Raw genomic sequence first — 18,476 nt, 5'->3', positions numbered from 1 at the left:
ACATGATTTCAGAATTGTTGTGCTTTTTGAGACAGTTAAAATCTGCTAAGCTTCTGGATCACCTTGACACTTGCTCAAATTACAGCAGTGTTATCTGTGGATTACCACTGTGTTTAATAGCAACAGAACGGTTAATGCCTAACATTTTAATGTGTACTTAGCCTCTGATCTGGGACAAGTCTATAATTGTGTATTGAAAATTCTTTAAAGATGTATAGTGAAAAGTGATTAGTGATCGCTTTTAGATTATTGACTTAATTTCCAAGATGGAATGCCTAGTCTTTTGGGTTTTTGTTTGTTTTAATACTCAGTAATGTAGCTTGATGGTCCACAAAACTGTACATGGTTTTTTTTACTCATTGGTGTAGAAAAGCTACCAAAAGAATTAAAGGAAAGAAAATGTTGACGTTCTTATGTGGTATAGTTTGCTAAATGCCAGTCATGCCAAAGTGTCATTTTACTCATGTAAAATTCACCAAAAAAATTTCCAATTGTGTTAATTAAATACCACCCAAAGGAGAACATTTGTTCTTCTATTATGAGCTATTTCTGGAGTAGGGGAGGGGGAAGGGTGTAGATCTCCTTTCCACTGAAATCCAATCCGCTGTTATCCCTACAAAGACTGTTAGAATAAATATTGCCCTGCGACTGCCAGGATAAATATTGAGAATTATTGGATTGTCTTTGACGAAAAGCATATTTTAAGAAAGCATGAACCCAAAATTGATTATTTTTGTTTGAGTAGTCTTCCGTTTTTTTGGGGAGTAAACAGAACTTACTTACTTCCTTAATATCAGAGGTTGCTGTTTTGCTTACTGTCCTGACATCTCCCGCACACTCCGTCTGCTTTCTAATGGCAGAAAATAATGAAAAGAAATGGTGCATGTTTGTAAAGCAAATATTATCACTATTGGGTGAACCTGCTGATGGCATAGCCCCATATCTAACCAGCTGAGCTGTGTAGCAATAGCAGAAGTCCAGTGTCACATTCTTCGTATCTACCTTGGGTTGCAGTTGGGGAATTCACAGTTAAAGAAATCCTTACTGAAAAAGAGAGATTGTGATACAGATGGGTCACAAAAAGACTTGTGTTTGTTCTGGAACCATATTCAGTGCATATTTGAAGTAATCAGAATAATTCCTATCAGTTTAAATGTTTTAGAATGTGCCTAGCGTAAGCTGCTGTGAGAGCACCATTTATCAAAATGTTGTGTTCTGCAGAGTACAGCGTCGGTCTTGTTAAATCTTATTAATCTTCACTTGTACAGGAAAACTCTTTGAGTTACATGGACTGCTTGCATTACTAAGAGTTATAGACTCAAGCTCCTTATGTTTGATGACGTACCAATAAGACGACCATAAACATGCATGAATTTGAGAACCAGGAGGTGAAGGCAGGACACGGTCAAACATTGCAAAATGGAGATAGATACAGAAAGGGTTTGGCCTAAGGTCTGAAGGTCGGTAGAATAGTTTGAAGCAGGTGCAGCCACGGTTAAACTGTTTGTTCTCCAGCTAAACAATGAGGTCTCTCAAGTTCTTGAATAGAGATGATCTGTATTTTGTACTGTTTCTAGCATATGACCTCTACAACTTTTGGTGCTGCAAGAAGTACAAAAAATAAGTAAGAGCAGTCTTTCAACATACTGCTGCACAAAGTTGTGCTGGGGAAAAAACGAACAGATGCCACATACATGATACCATAGGATTTAAGAAAACACATGATTCCTTTTAGGTATGTGGCTGGGTCAACTCCAAGCATGTGTGGAAGGGTAGGGATCAGTCTGACTAACATAAAATAAGTTGGCATCTTCTGGTACTGAGTTTAGTTTCCTGTGTAGCTGAGCGAAAACCTGGCATTGTAGCATGCTGATTGCAGTGAACCTGGCCTGGTATGAAGTTGAAAGCTGGATAAAAGACTCTGGTGTAAGATCCTTTCCATGCATCCAGTTTTGTCATCCAATTTTGACCCTAAGCATCTGTCTAACAAGGCTCAAAATCAAGTTTACAGAGACAGTAGTATTGTTCATTGCATAATTGCATGGTCATGCAGCCAGATATAGTGGACTTTGATTTGTGTGCATTATTCATCAGCCCTCACTAGGTTTCCCTGGTGGTTAGTGGGGAGTTTAATGAACAGATAGGCAGGCATTTATGCGAAGAACTAAAATGTGCAGAGTTCAGTCAGTGTCTCCTGGCTACTACTGTGACAATTTTAATGTCTGTGAGACTAATGTCAAACCGTCTTAATTATTTTTGGACGCAAACAAAAGTTTGTTTGCTTTAGATTAATTTCAGTATTCCAGTTATTTTTTAAAAAAATGCTGATCTCCTGACTAGTTTGCCTAGCATCCAGGAGTTTATTTCAAGTGGACCTAGAGTTTATAGAATAGCTGAGATGTTACGTATAAAATGTAGTGTGTTCCAGTGGGAAGATCAAAGGACTGGAAGTAACTTACTTCCTATGGAGTCTGACTTCTCCCATCAGTGTCATCACTGACTTCTGCATACCTTTCCACCCATTCTTTATCTACTTCTGCTCCTCACCACCCAGACACAAACCAGGTCTGATCCTGCAGCCATAGAGCCAAGTTAGCCTGGTACTGTGTACTGTAGCTGGTATGACCTGCTGAGAGACAGAGCAGTCTATATCTGCTTGGATATATATGCCATGTGTGACTTCAGGCAAATCTTAGTAAAAGAAATGACAAGTCAGTTGTCAGCAAAATATGGTTGATACTTTCCTTTCAGGACTGCAGATGCTTTGAAGTGGGCAGTGTGGTTGGCCATGCCTTTTTCATCTGTACCTGCAACCCTTTCTGCATACATAAATCAAAGGCTGAAGTGGCAAAGGCTGAAATACAGGGAAGGAGGCAGGTACAGGACTCGAGGACATGATTTTTGTTAGATGCTGTGTTTATGGAATAGATCTATAGGTGTGCATATCCCACTGTTCTCTATTCCATCTACAGTGCTCAGCATATGTGGAAGAATCAGCAGGCGTTTTTTTGTGGATAATCAGGTATGGGATGTCTGTCTCTCCGGGGTATGTAGCGTGTTCTTCAGGCAGCTGCACAGCAATGAATTTGCCAGAGTTATCCTGAATCATTCTTTGAAGCATTCACTGATCAAAATTGAATACAATACAGATCTTAACTGAAAGAAACAAAGCTTCTCTGAATTGACCTGAATTCAAGGAAGTTTCCCCCTATTTCTGGTATTTTGAAAGCTGGTGCGCTGGGGCTCTTGGACTTACTGCTGTTGGGAGTATATAACTTTGTGCTATTGCGCTGTGGTTGTGTTTTTAAAGTTGAGTATCTATACATATCAATAGATGGACAACTGTTTAGCATTTTTATAAATTAAATGTTGTAGGCAATGAGTATTATTGGTGGACAGGTTTTTCTGTACTGCTGTCATATTCAGTAGTTCCCACAATAGCTGGTAGGCAGCTAGTCTTTATGGCTAAGCCACTGGAATGAGCCTATGCACAGCTTGTCTCCAGAAGTTCTGCCCCATGGTGTGCAGGAGGCAGGGCTGTCACAGTTCCTAGGATTTCTTTGGTTTTTTTCAGTCAATGTCTTGGCCAAAGATGGAATATGGAACAATAAAAAGGGTTACAAGAGAAGTAGACCTTTAGAAGTCTTTAGAATAGAGGTAAAGATAAATAAAATATGGAAGAAACCTGGGTAACGGGTGCAATGCTGTCTGGTTTTTATATGACACTGGAACCTACCAGGCATCTCTGCTTTAGATATGCCAGGCTGATAAGGAGGGAAACATATACATTTAAAATCTACAACTTCCATTTCCAGTCCTGGGTTGGTTTTGCCCTCACTAAAAAAAAATTCTTTCCTCTTGCTATAGGCATGAATAAAAGACTGTCTGAAACTTCTGTGGATTTTGACTTGGAAGAAACAGGACCACACAGATGAAAAGAAGGAAAGCTAGGAAATCCCTGATGAAATCTTTGCAGTGGCATATTTCTCCATACAGTTCCTTTGAACTAAACACATTTTTAAAATTCTTACCTTTGGTGGGTTTTTTTTTTCTCTTTTTTCTGTGTCCAAAGTCTCATCTCTCAAAGACAGGGAGAGCAAGCTATGAACAACAGATACCTAAATGAAGGTATTAAAGGTATAGGTATTTAGGTATACCTAAATGAAGGTATACCTAAATGAAGTGATTAAAATTCTAGATCTGCAAAATGAAGCAGGTACAGGTATCACAGCCAGTATGAAATATCTTCCATCTTAACTTCAAAACTAAATGAGAGAGAGGAAAGAAGCATATCACTGCTTTTGACTAATAGCTAAAGAAGTGGCTGGGAAGGATGAATGGGGGACACCTTTGCAAGGACCACGAAGCCAAGAAATTTAGTAAGGTTCAGAAGGACAAGCTGCTCTCTACAGTCACCCAGGGTAGACAGAGCTGCATAATTTTTAGCCAAGAATATTGTTGTTTGGGATAGGAATAACAGAATAGCAGCAGAGTGCCAGAATAACACTGCTGTCTCGGTAATCAGTCCAGAGAGCGGGAGGTGTATGACTTCTTCCAGGATCAGTGGATAAACACAACTATGGACAGATGGATGATAGGAGTAATCTCTGAGGGATAGTCAACAGAGCTGCAGGGAAGCAAAAATGGTGGGGGGAGGTATGGAGGGTGATCTGTCCCTTGTCAAGACTGGGAGCATGACAAAGTAAAAAGAAAAAAAATGTTCTTCCCCATCTTCACCTGACAAGTGGGATAAACAAAGAATGCTTCCAAACTAATAAAATTTTTACGGATGTCTTTTGAAAGTAGTCCAAAATAAACTAGTAAAAGCTCTACATTCAGGTATTTATATGGCCGTCATCACTGTAATATCTAAGCAGTAATTAATGAATGGGAATGTCGATATAATACAACATGTCTGGCAACTGAGGTGAATAAGGCATGTTCTTTTCTTATCTCTCTTGTCTTATCCTGGCAGCTGATCTGACTAGAATGATTTTGCCCCCTTGCTGCTCCTCAGTTCCTCCACTGCAGTTCAACTTTTCTGCAATTGTTTCCCATCTCTGATTTTAGAAGTCTGAAAAAAGGCTGCTTTTCTTCACTTTTTCCAGGTTTGGATAACCTTTCACCTTAACACTGATGGTTACTTAGGACAGGCAGTAGTGAAATGTATGTACGCCATTTTATTCACAGGGGTTGACTCTTCATCATTTGGGTTACAGGGACTTAAGTGGATTGAGGTGTCGATAAGACTACTTTATTTTCTTCTCTATTTTCCTAAGCTGCCTCTTGTGTTGTAAATTAAATTTATGCGAAGTAAGGTAATGCTGGTGATACACAACGTTCATGTTTGTCTTGTGGCCAGTTTAATACTAATGAGATTCTGAGCTGTGTGCTTCATTCTATTAAATGATTTTGGGGTTCATTAATGACACGGTGGGTAAGTATAATGGCCCTTTGCAACCTTGGATAGCTTTTATGATGCAGGGCCGGAGCCTCTGCTTGCTTTTTGGGGACTCTAAGAATCATTTCTTGTTGGGAGTTGCTCTAACTTTCCCCAACTATCTCAGAAGCAAATATCCTTCTTTAGTTCTTTTTCTTGCCTTCAGTAACATACACTTATTTTCCACAGTTTTTCCAGGAATGTGAGTGAAGGAAACGTATATAAAACCCCTGTATTGTTAACATGGACCTTGGACTTTTTGATAGCCCATGGCATCTCATTGTTTGGTAGCACACAGAAATAAACCTGATGATCCTAACCCTTTTTGGCAGTTTAAAGGGAATTTAATGAGTTCATTGCTATTTAAGATTCTTCTATACTTGCCATGTATGGTAATGGGAATATGCATAAATTCTTTTGAAAATCTGTATGATGTAGAAACATTATTTTGAGAAAGTCAAGATCTGCTTTAGTCTGAAACAATATGTTGAAAAATACATCACAATCTTCTTAACACCACTGAAAGTACTGCTACTTACTGGAAGAAAGGCTGTCACTTATCAGTTCAGAAAAATTAGCCAGAAAGTTGTTTTTTTTCCCCCATTCTGTTAAGAAACGTCTAGTAACCAAGAGCCAACTATTGCTAAGAAACTGATAAACTGCAGTGACGATGATGAAGAGCAATTGCAATAAAGCCACATTATGATGGGTTCAATTTTTTGTCATGATGGCACTGCCTGAAATGGATCCATATCTTGGCTTATCCTCTGACATTAGATTTCTTATTGATGCTAGCAAAGCTGTTATTATATGGCCAGAAAAACATTTTTTGACTTTGTGATTGCAGAAAGCACCAGGACATAAGGTTTAAGTGCTGAGGATTTAGGTAGTCCAGTGAGCTGTGAGATGATCTGGATTAGTGCCCTGACTGTCAACCCCAGGATGACTAGAAATCTAGGTCTCTGAATCCAATTCAGTATAATCAAAATAATTTTGCCTTCCCTTTGCCATTAGCTTTTGAATTACTTTGTGTTGTTTGTTGCAATTGTTTATATGTAGCTATGTTAGCCAGGAGAAAATGACTCTTCCTGTCTCAGGAAAGTGCATCATTTTGTGCTGACTGAAATTAGACTAATGTGTCTACAAGACCTACAGATTGACATTCATAGTTCTGCTGAGTTTTCAAGGGAGATGGAAGGCAGCCTTCTTCCTTCTTTTTCAGGTATGTCCCTTTGTTAAGATTGTGGAAAATGCTCCTAATAGTATTGCTTAAGCATTATGAATTCTCTGCATATGATGTAGCTCTTTAGAATGTTTCCATATCACGTTCTGGACCACAAGTTTTTGTGTGCTGTAGAATTCAGTGGGATTTGAGGCTGATGTGTATTTTGTAGGATCAAGCACCTAATATCGATGCCGTGCCATTAGTCTTGAGGTTAATTGGAAGACCTTTATTTTTTCCCCTTGAGTTTGCCTAAGCAGTGATGAATACTTAAATTCTAGGCACAGCTCCCTCATGGGAAGACTACTGAAGAAATAATTTCTCTTTCCTGGAGCCAAAGATTTGGGAAAAGGAAAAAAAGATCTGCCTGTGGCAGCTAACAGGACAGTCCCCGACCGTTTGTACTATTACTGATTGGTGACTTTCGGTTTAGAGAATACAGAGAGCAACCTGGGTCAGAAACCCAATGAGACGTCAATATCGTATGTGCTTCTGAGGAAGGAACTTAGTGGTTTCCTTTTAAAGGAAGCCCTATTAATTTAGCATTAATAATGTATTGAACTTTAAAGGCTCAAGGATATTGAGGCCATTTCTTTGAAGTTGCTGACTGTCCCCAGACCACATTGAAATTAATGGGAGTGGAGGGCATGCAGTGTGATGTAAAGTAAGAGCTATTTTGAAGTTAATATCACAAGATATCTTGCTGCTTCTCACTGCATTATTTTATAGAGCTCTTCAGACTTTATATCTAGACATGATTAAACAACTCATTGGAGAGGAACTACCCCATCTAACACAACACAGAGTAGGCTATTCTGTATGCTGACACTCCCATCAGAGACTCTGGAAAACAGTGAGACAGCCAAATTGTGTTACCGTGGTTTAGGACCCATGAAACCCCAAGCATGCTCTCAGTGACTGAGATGAAAGGTGCTGAGTCTCTGGTGTTACCGTTTGAATTTCCTACACTGCTTGCAATCAGTATTATGTTCTAATTGCTGCAATACAGCTATGTATTTTTCTCCTGCATTAATTTATTTGCTTTGATTTCTTGCAGTAGTTCAGCTTTGATGCAATTTTGACTCTTGTGCCAGAGAAGGAAAAGAACTGTACCTGATTCAAAAGTAATGTGAATCCCATGGATATGTATGGGGTCTGAGGAAGCGGAGGCTCGCATCCCTAGTTGATAGTAATTTGTAGGTAGAACCTTCAGCATTCTTTCATATCAAAGCAAGCTGCTCAGCTTTCCCAGACAGCATGGAGAGCTATATAGAAGTTCCTGTCTCCCAGTCATTTCAGAAATGAAATTTTGCTGAAGAAGAAATTACGAAAAAAGTATTATTTAAAAAATTGAAGCAAATAACATTAAGTGTAACACTGCCTTAGTATTCCAGCCACGTTAGCCAAAAATTACTTGGAGAGGGCAAACATACTGTCTTTTACATTATGTGGTCTAACTCTTATACATGTGTGTTAGTCACATTAAAAGGACAGCAGCTTTATAGGGACCTTTGATGTTCTACAAATTGAGTTAGGAACAGTATGCAGAGATTCGTGTTAAATTGGGTGCAGTGACATAAAATAATTCACCCTGCAGTGCAATCCGTCATTTACATTGGTGTACTTAGGTGCTCAGGGAAGAGTGAATCAAAATGGTTTTAACTTTCCCTGACTAAAAGCTTTAGATACAACCTGTGCTTTTGTTCATTTATATTAGAACTTAAATAACAGTTGCATGATCGGGCATATATGCTGTATGGAAAAGTGCTTGTTACAAGTTGGGACCCACCACCCAAAACCATGTATTTATACAGCTTCCTTTATCAGCATGATATAGCATGCAGTTACCTAGCATGTTCATCTCACGTTCTTCATAAACATTACTGGGAATGTTTCCTGCTTACACATAAGCTTATTTAAACTGTTTTGATAGTATTCAGAGGTCAGAAAGCAAGGAAGTTGTTAACTAATTATATTTTTACAGCTGAGTGAAGCACAACTTACAAGCGCCTAATAAGCACAGTTTCATGGGATCCCTTCTACTAAATCTTGCTATTTCCTTTCTTGAACAATGGGATGATAACGAGTATTAAAAGCCAGTTTTTACAGGTAGATAAATGAAAGTGCATAGTCACATGCAAGATTAATAGTAGAGGAAGAAATGATGTTCTGGACTCCTGCCTGCCAGTTCTGTGCAGCAGCCTTTAGATTGGCTATCCCTGGCCTTCGCCCCTTTCCTTGCCTTTTAAGATTTGAAATTCTTTAGTGAAAACATTCACAAATGTATTTGACTGGAGGGGATGAGAATAATATCTGCACAAGATCCTTCTCTCTGCTGAACAGAGCTGAGCCTTACACACATTTTTTACTTCCTGCAGACTGAGTTATTGGTAGATACTGCCAAAGTCTTGCAGAGTTCTGGTGAGAGAGTGCTGTAAGCGGAATGTGCATCCTAATATGGGCTTAAGTACTTGTAAACATCTTAGTTTATGGTTCTTCAAGCAGCATTTAGTGACTCTGGACACTCGGTGGCTCTCATCAAAAGCCAACTATATAGGGATAGTAGATGCAGCTGTTAGCTATGTTGTAATGTTGTGCCACGTTGTTTGTCACTACTACCAGCATACATATGAGTCTGCTTGTATGGAATCCCTTTGGCCCAGGTTTTTAATTGGAATCTTATCAGGAAACAAACTTACAATATATAGAAAATACACAGAATAGTCAAGTCTCAGTGCCATAGCAGAGTTCCCATGATAGTGCCTTACTTTTGCCCTCTGACGTGATAAAAACAGGTCACGTCTGATTTGCTTGTGTTGAATACTGTTTGGAATTCACAGCAGCAGTGAGAGCTTTTACACATGGGGATAGTGGAAGAAGGATTTATGGAATTGGAAAGTATTAACTTAATGAAAGAGCATTTGCATGTTTTCTGAGCAAAACGTTATAAAAAAAAAGAAATCTGGCAGAGCTGATGAAAGCATTTTATTTATTGATCCCTTTATAATCCTTTGTTTTCTTTTTCCTCCCTTATCATATGGTGATGCATACAATGTAGGCTGTAATACTCATAAGCAGACTAACCTTTCTTGTCCTGTAACTATTGACTTACAAATGATGCTTTATATAGTGCCTGAAGTGTGTGTTGTTAGGTTCTTTTAATATAAAAAGGCTGCATAAAAACTTCTTAAATAATAGCTGCAGTTATGTACAGACTTGTTTTAAACAAAGTGAACATTAATTATAGAGGGCTGAATCTTCAGCTAATTGCATCTGCTTAGCTCCCCTGCTGTCAGGTCTACTTTATACATGTATATTCCACTTGCTTTAAGAGTCATTTCTTGGATTGAGCCAAAAGCTGGTACTGGTATGACTGAAGATGTTGAAACTGATTTTTTTAAATTGAGTAAGTCTGTGTCCTCTCCAAAGTTTAGGCCACCCGTCCTTGAGTTTAACAGTATGCAAAATATCCATATAAAATATAGTCATTAAAAGTATTTAAAATAATTACAGTATGTACATTACCTAAGAGTCTGGAAATGAAGTTTAGCAAAAAAGTTTAAACTTTTTCTTACACCTTTTTTTTTTTTTTTTAAACCATCCTGCACTGTTCTCTGTAAGGCTAATTTTCTATTAGAGCACATGATCTTCTGAAACACTACAGGAAATTTCCTCTAATTTTAATTTCTGCCATAAGGCACAGCTGTCTTGGATTACTTCTCAATGACTGAAGAAGATACCTTGAGAGTGATAAAGCTACTCAGAGTGAACTAGGGAACTCTGAATGGAAAGTCAAACAGTATTACATAGCTAAGCAATAGCTTCTGCTAGCTGGGAGAGAAACAGGGTAAGGCCTGTAAAGCCAATAGCCTGTGGGACACAAAGGGTGTATATAAGTGAAGATCACACCAGCATCTAATACCTTAGAAATACATCTTTCATTTTCAGTGTTCACCACTGTAATAGCAGATTTGAGGGTTTATTCTTCTTGTAGTAAGCACTGTGCCATTTTTCTGTGAGTTTCATATCAAAGTATTAGCAATTAATGCTTTGCACTAAGTTTATTATGAAACTATATGGCTCATAGTTGCAGCTGGTTTTCATTTTAATCTCGTAACTATGCAGAAGAGGTAACAGTGTATCATGTTATTATGTTATCATGTATGTAACAGTTACCATGTATTTAATGCCAGGCAATACTAGCCACGTTATCACAAGCAAGACTCTTAGGATGTAAGTTGAGTAGGGATAAGTATGCAGGGTGATTAATATAATCAGAAGAGCTCAGATCAATAAAATTCAGATGAAAAAATATTTTTTTCCTAACTGCTGTGAGCCTGATTCTCCACAGTCCAGCATTTTTCATCTGTGTGAAATGGCAGTAAAGTGAATGGAGAATTCTGATCTGGCAGGATTCTACTTTTGGCTTATGCTCAGATGTGAATGACATAAACGATGGCATCAGATACAAGCCTTTTTATCTTTTATTTAAGTATAGACAGTAAATAAGTAACTGTAGAATGACTTGTTTATATCTGGCAAATAAGCATATTTCATAGAATTATAGAATTGTTTAGGTTGGAAAAGACCTTTAAGATCATCAGGTCCAAGCGTAAACCTAACCCTTCTAAGTCCACCACTAAACCATGTCCCTAAGTGCCTTATCCACACATCTTTTAAAAAACCTCCAGGGATGGTGGCTCAACCACCCCACTGGACAGCCTGTTCCAATGTCTGACAATCCTTTCAGTGAAGAAATTTTTCCTAATATCCAGTCTAAACCTCCCCTGATGCAACTTGCGGCCATTTCCTCTTGTCCTAAAGAACAACTTTTTTAAGAATTTACTGAGGGGTGTTTTGTATTTATTACAGCATTTTATATTACGTCAGCACTAGCATTCCAACAAGATGAAGACCTCTTTGCAGTGCAAATTATATGCAGGTATTTGAGCATCTGCATTATGGTACCTGGTATCTGATACAACGTTAGCTGATAATTTTAAAATAGTTTTACTGACTGAGCAACAGCTTCTCTTTGAAACATAAGCCTACTCATTTTAACCTCTAAGCTAAATATAACTAACTGATGACTTTATGGGGCATTGGCATCTTTTGCTGTTTGCATTTACTGTACATTTTTATGATCCTCTACAGCGCTGTTTTCCTATACGTGGAAGTCACTAGGAAACAAAAATGCACGGCATCTTGCAGAATTTAGCCTGTAGTTTTATGTTCCACAATGAGACATACATACAATAATCTGACAAAATGAAAGCAACACGTGTCATCTCAGCTCCAGATAAATATCCTGTCTCCTCTACAGCTGCTGCATTGAAAGAGATCTGACATAATGGTGTTATATCAGCAGGGCTACTAATCTCGGATACTAGTGATTTCAGTACCGAGGGAGAGAGTGCTGTAGCAAATAGAGGTCATACAATATCCTCTAGCACTTTGGACAAACGTGGCATTTTGGACAGTCCCTACTAATGGCAGAATATCTTGCTGATGCTAACATTGCTGTTGCAGAGCTACTTGTGCAAGTAATCTGTTCCTAGCAGCAAAGTGTCTGTTCAGATGGACCTGTTTATTTTTGTGCCTTGCAGAAGCAACAATATTTCTGGAAGCAAAAGGCATACTCTTGGTTTTAGTGGTAAAAGCAAAAGTCTCTGACATATCAGAAATGAATTTTTTTTTACATATTTAACCCTCTTTAGGAATACAGCATTGCTTTCTAGGTCTTTGCCTCCTCAGTACTTTATGTGACAGGTCATGCCAAAAACAGGAGCTGCCATGGAGGAGCTGCAGTGTTCTGGTGGGAACATGGGAGTATCAGAATCCACACAGCAAGCACACATGTCTCTTTTTGTGGTCCTCAAGTGGGAGAATTGCAATAAGGGGTACAATAGTTTTAGTTTAACTGAAATAAGAAGGGTGCTGAGAGAATGTTGCTATTTTCAGTGTCATGAGGTGGCACGTATGAAGAATCCTTTTCCTTGGCAACAATTCCTGAGCCATAAGGTTGAACCTGTTTACCCAGGCACAGTGCCATGCTGTCAGATGGGCACTGATACACCAATTGTAGAGACCCTGTGTTGTATGTGCATCAGATGTAAGTGTCCCAGATAGGATTCCCAGCAAGGATTGTCCATACGTCTGTTCATTCTAATTTTATATTCCCTTGTTCTATTACTAATCCAGGTATGGGTCTGATTATGTTTAAAAAATAGAGAACAGCTTTTTTCTCCTTTAGTAAGACCTCTTGCCCACTTGCGTAACATAGATTGGAGTAATGGTTTAGGAGAAGTTTTTGGAAGACAAACTTTCCTCCCTGGCCTTACCAGACACCCTCCTTCTGCATTCAGAGAAATGAGAGCTTTATAAATCTTCTTCCTTTCTAACCAAAGTCCCTGTAGGATCCATCAGAGTAAATCTTTGGCACCAAGCTAGATTTCATATGCACAGCAGAGTGGAAATCTGTGTTCAGTCACTCTCTACACTATTTTGCAGGATGTTTTGCCTGAACTGGTATAAAGCATTGAGGTTTCAGGGTTCAAGAGAGAGCATGGCACTGGGGATTGTCTCCCTAGCTGCTCTCTCACAACAATCACCTGCCTTTCCTCTTGATCTCCTCAGTGGCCTCAGTTTTCCGTAAATCAGCAGGACTCCCAGCATTGCTCCTGCCCTATCTTAGATATTTTATATGGCTCTGGTACAACATCTTATTTTGCTTGTTGTACTCCTTTTTATGTGTTTCATTTTCATGTGTATTGAAGAGATAAGGATCTGATACCTGTGGAACGTGCAGAGTGATGCCAGGTCATGCTCTTCTCTGATAGCTGAAGCAATTGCACAGGCATCCAATTATGTAGCACAAAGCTTTGATAATCTAATTTTCTTGCTCATCTCATGCAGTCTGTTCCATACTAATGCAGCAGATTTGAAAAAATATGACAAACATCTTAGTTTTCCTGATACTCCTTTTGGAATTAACTTTACTAAGTGTTGGGCAACACACTGAAGCAAAGCTGTAGAGCTGGCCTCTTTTAATTTTGGTTTAAATTAAACTCTGAATAATGTATTATATTTTTCTTCTGGACCTGGCATGTATCATTTAGATTGGCCACATTTCTATGAATGCTGACAGTAAGCAGTAAGTGCCCATCCTGCCTGAAGTCTTCTTAACTTCCCTCTACATACATACTTTTTTCACCCACTTTTAGAAAGCAGCTGCCTCTGGTTGGCTGAACCAGCTTTAGCCGCGTATTACTACACTTTAATGCAATGTAATTTTCTGGGAAATTTTAAGTAGAAGAATGATTGCTGTGCTTTGTTGGGACTCATTAGTATCCTCTCCTATTGCTGAATCATCCTGAAATCTTTAAGGACTTCTGTTGCAGAGCATAGAGGCATAAAACCAACCTGCATAAACCAGTGTTGAGATCAAAAAAATTGCAGTTCAGACTGGGTATGAATATTTTGCTGTTTAGATATTTTGATTGTGGGTTGAGATTTGCCATTTTCCAAATGTTTGTATAGTGAAGTCCACAGTAGTGCAAGGAGAAATCTGCATCTACACATACCCCATTCCACTAGCGTGTCTGGATTTGTGGTAAAGCAGAGTGTTGGTCCTTCTGTCAGTATGTTTAATTAACTTCAGCTTTACTTTTGTTTCTGCAATTTACAGTCAGTTAAATCATAAATATTGTGTTGTTACTGATAGAACAATATGTAATGGTCCTCATCTTGTATCCCTTTTAGTCTGAATGTCACATCCTCTTTGTAATTTTTAATGACAACAACAATTTTTATTATATTGCTGGAACCTTTCCCGGGGTAATTGTGTCTTTTGTATATAATATGTGATCTAGAAATGAAAGTGCAGCAGAAAGCTGCTAAATCCAGCATCTTCTGTAGCTGCATATTTGTGTTAAAAAATTCTTGGACCTAGTGCAAGAGATTGAAAGTATCTCATAAAACAAAACCAACCCAAAATTTAAGTTAATGATACACAAGGTAGCTGAGCTTTCTGTAGCTCAGTGGAGTTACTCTAAATATGAAAATATCAAGCAAAATACAAGTGAAGGCAGAACATACTTGCATATCAGCTCTGATCTACTATCTTATGGAAATCAACTGCACGTTTGTCTTGCTGTGCGTCTGTATGCCCTTTGAAAGGATTTCCAATTAACAGAGATTTTACATTTTGACCACAAAATTTGTGCCAGTTCTGATTTCCTTCAAGACAAAGAGAAGTTATGACCAGCAAACTGACTGATCAAGACCTTTCTGCTCGTGGCTTTTCAAGAATGTAGAGAAGTCATTTAAGCAACAGCCTCATCAGGGGCAAACCTTACCCAAAGCTTAGACTTTATTGTTACAGCCTTCAGAATACTGGTCATAGAAACCTTTCATTTTGTAACTGCACTGTGCTATCAAATGCAAATGTAATAGAGTTACATGTCACATATGTGTAACAGAAGCAAGTATCTTGCCTAGCTACCAGCATGACTGTGGTGGGGGATAAGTAGCGGGTGCTACATTGCAGACAGAGAAGCTAGCAGAAAAAACTTATGCTATAGTGCTGAGGCAGGAATATAAGCCAATATTTGTGAAGCTATGGGCTATGCATTTCTGTACCGGTTTTGGAACTCAGAGCACATGGGATGAGAGGAGAAGCAGTTATAGACACAGCTATTGCCTGTGGTTCACTCTTGTCACTTCTTCCCATTCAAAGTGAGAGATTATTGGAGAACCTGGGAAAGGAAGGGGAGAAACTGCTTTTCAGTCCACCAACTTGGACTCAGCTATTGACTACTGTATATGAGCACACTCCTTTTCTCTGTATTTTTATCCCATACTGAATTTATGGGTGGCACAGAAATCATCAATAGTGCTGTAGATCCTCATTTTCTACCTGAATTTTTAAGTTTAGTGATCCATTCTTCAGAAGCTGAGTATGTTTTACTGTCTGAGAAACAAAGACAAGGTCCTCTAAGATACAGATGCTTACCATAATTCAATAAATTGAATAAACATCACTTGGGAACTTGAGGAATGGCTCTTCGATGATACTCTGTTTAGAGTTTCCAAAGTTCATGTGATTAAATATTTCCTTTGCCTTGCCTTAATTTTATGGTTTCTTTGATTATTTCTTTCTAGCTCAACAAAATTCACCAAAAATCCATGAAGGCTGGTGGGCCTATAAGGAGGTGGTCCAGGGAAGCTTTGTTCCAGGTAAGTGTAATTTAAAATCTTAGTTTTTATTAAATATTTTTTCACTGTTCCATTTGACTAGATGTTTCCACTTAGAAGTGGAGTCACGAAACTTTAGCAACCTCCATTTTCTGTTCAGTTGTGGAGCTGATTTGACAGTACATTCCTCATTCAGTATACACAGACACATTCAGTGATAATTTTGTTCAGTATGTTTTCAGTGCAAATGAGATGAATATGCATTAATTTATGTGTATTACCTATATATTACAAGCTAAAAAAGTGCTTCAAGTTCTATCATGAACACGCAATGAAAATTGCTACATGATCTTTATTTCCTCAAAGTATTGGAAAATATTACTTGGCTATTGTGTGAGCTATTCCTAAGAATCTGTAGATTTGATCTTTCATCAGATATTTTCACTGTTGTGACAACAGTTACAATCTCACAGTCATTCGAAATATCCAAAATGCTGATTATCTTGATAGGAATACTAGTGCAAATGAGATGAACTATTTCAACCCACAAGTTTCTGGCACTGACATTCCTGTGAAAAGCTCATATGAAAATCAACATCTTGAAGCCTGGAGCTTAATTACATATTGATGAAGCATAAAGTAGCTTTTCAGATTTACTTGAGATTGGTTTGGGCTATCAAAGACGTTGTAGTGTATTGTTACGCATGTTTAGTTCCTAATGTTGATAGTGGGGGAAGAAACGTGGAGAACATAATCACCTGCTTTCAAGAAGAAATTTCAGCCTTCCTGATTTGCACAACCCAGGTAGATGCCCAGTAGAAGATGAATGAAAAAAGTATTTGCTTAACATACCTTCTAATTATTTCATCTTAAAGTTATTGAGAAAAATAATTTGTCAGCATGTAAAAGAAACATATGTGATCAGGTAATGCTTGTGGTATTTTAGTCTTAATACCATGAGAAATTTGGGCTTGGGAACATCCTAACAAGATTAATGATGAAACAGTCATGACTCAAACTTTCAAGAAAGAAGACCTTTTAGACTGGTGTGGAGAGACACCTCCTTTCTGAGAGAACCCTGAATTACCCATGCATGTTGAATATCGGACTAACTTAGCACACATCCTCAAGAATTGATCCAGCAGGGCAATTATGACCAGCTCACTGAAGTGGCCATGCAGAAAGCAAGGGTAATTTGGGGGCACCTTTCTTGCAGACTGTCATGGTTCTTTCAGATTCAACTCTGCAACCTGTAAGCCTCAGCAGAAGAGAGAAACCCCATGAATTTTTTCAGAACAAACAAGTAATTTTTTTCAGCAGCACCTAGGTTTTGGAGTCTTTGAAAACCATATTTAAAGCATTTCAAGGATGCATTTTATGGTTATGATCTCAGACTAACACACCACAAAGGATATGTTAGTGCATATTAAGTTTATCCATAATGTTAGCAGTCACATATCAGATCTCGCATGAGATGCTAATTAGCACCTGAGAGGTGATAGCTGCGAGGCAGTCTGAGGAGCTACGGCTGAAGTTGCTGACTGATGTGCACTGAAGCAGACAGCTATAGCCATCTGCTAAGATGTTTCCTTTCCACGGCTGTTTGTCCTGTCCCAGGGCTGGAAGTTACCACCCCCAAAGATACTAGAAAGAAATATTTGTCCAAGGCTCTGTCACTGCAGTTCAAAACTGGCATCTCAGCTAATATGATTGACGTGAATACAGCTCTTATAGTTGCTTGGGGGAGCAACCACAGGAATAGAGATGCCTAATTGGGTTAATAGCATTGTAAAACACTGCAGGATGAGTTGCTAGCATTTGTCTGTCACAGCTTTAGCTGTGTGAATACTTTTCACCTACTTCAAAGCAAAGTCACTGTCTTTCTTTGAACTATCGCTTCTTCTTTCATGTATAGCTGTGTAAGAACACATTTAGGAGTGTATCACAACATGCCTAGGTTAAACTATGCCATTCATAAGTTTTCCCACTTAATACTCTCTTTTGGATGCATTTAAGTCAAGTCCTGACAAATGCTCTGGATCCTGTGCAAATTTGTCTTTCAGCAGTTCATAAAATCAAACCATACTTCAGTACATTCCCCAAATCCCAGACTCCCTATATTCTGGGATAGATTTTAGAAAAAATATTTTAAATCCCTTTCTAATGTAATATGTTCATGTGGACACAGTTTTTTTCCCTGACTCTGGGATTCACAACTTAAATTACATGCTGCAAAACAGTGGCTTACAATCACTGATGTGTACCTCACAGGTAGGAGAGTATATAGGCAGAGATGAGATGCAAGACCCATCACACCATCTTTCCCAGCTTCCCTTCTTGCACTGCTCAGCAGAGAAGAGCACCAGCAACTGACATTAACTGTGGCTCAGGTCTTTCTTAGTGCCAAGCCTTGCAAGTGAGGGTGCAGAGTTGTCAAGTGCAGGAGGGAAGGTGCATCAGTGGCTGGATCTGTGTATATACTAGCGATGCATAAAACACCCTCCCATCTCTCACCTTTTTGAAAAGGAAAGAATTGCTCTTATGATTTATGTCATGTAGGAAAACAAAATGGAAAGTAAGTAGTGCTTTAAAATGTTAGTTGAATGCAAATTAGGTTCC

At 38.5% G+C, this 18,476-nt stretch overlaps 1 protein-coding gene across 1 annotated transcript in view; it reads left to right on the top strand.

Moving 5' to 3' along the window:
* CA10 (carbonic anhydrase 10) overlaps positions 1 to 18,476 on the top strand; it is a 205,626-nt gene that overhangs the window by 22,615 nt on the left and 164,535 nt on the right. Inside the window, exon 2 of the mRNA XM_009818802.2 lies at positions 15,825 to 15,899. Within this exon, the coding sequence (XP_009817104.1) occupies positions 15,825 to 15,899 (75 nt within the window). The remainder of the gene's footprint in view (positions 1 to 15,824; positions 15,900 to 18,476) is intronic.

Source organism: Gavia stellata, chromosome 22, assembly GCF_030936135.1.
Source record: "Gavia stellata isolate bGavSte3 chromosome 22, bGavSte3.hap2, whole genome shotgun sequence".
Classification (NCBI taxonomy): Eukaryota; Metazoa; Chordata; class Aves; order Gaviiformes; family Gaviidae; genus Gavia; species Gavia stellata.
This window is presented reverse-complemented; position numbering and strand designations above follow the sequence as displayed.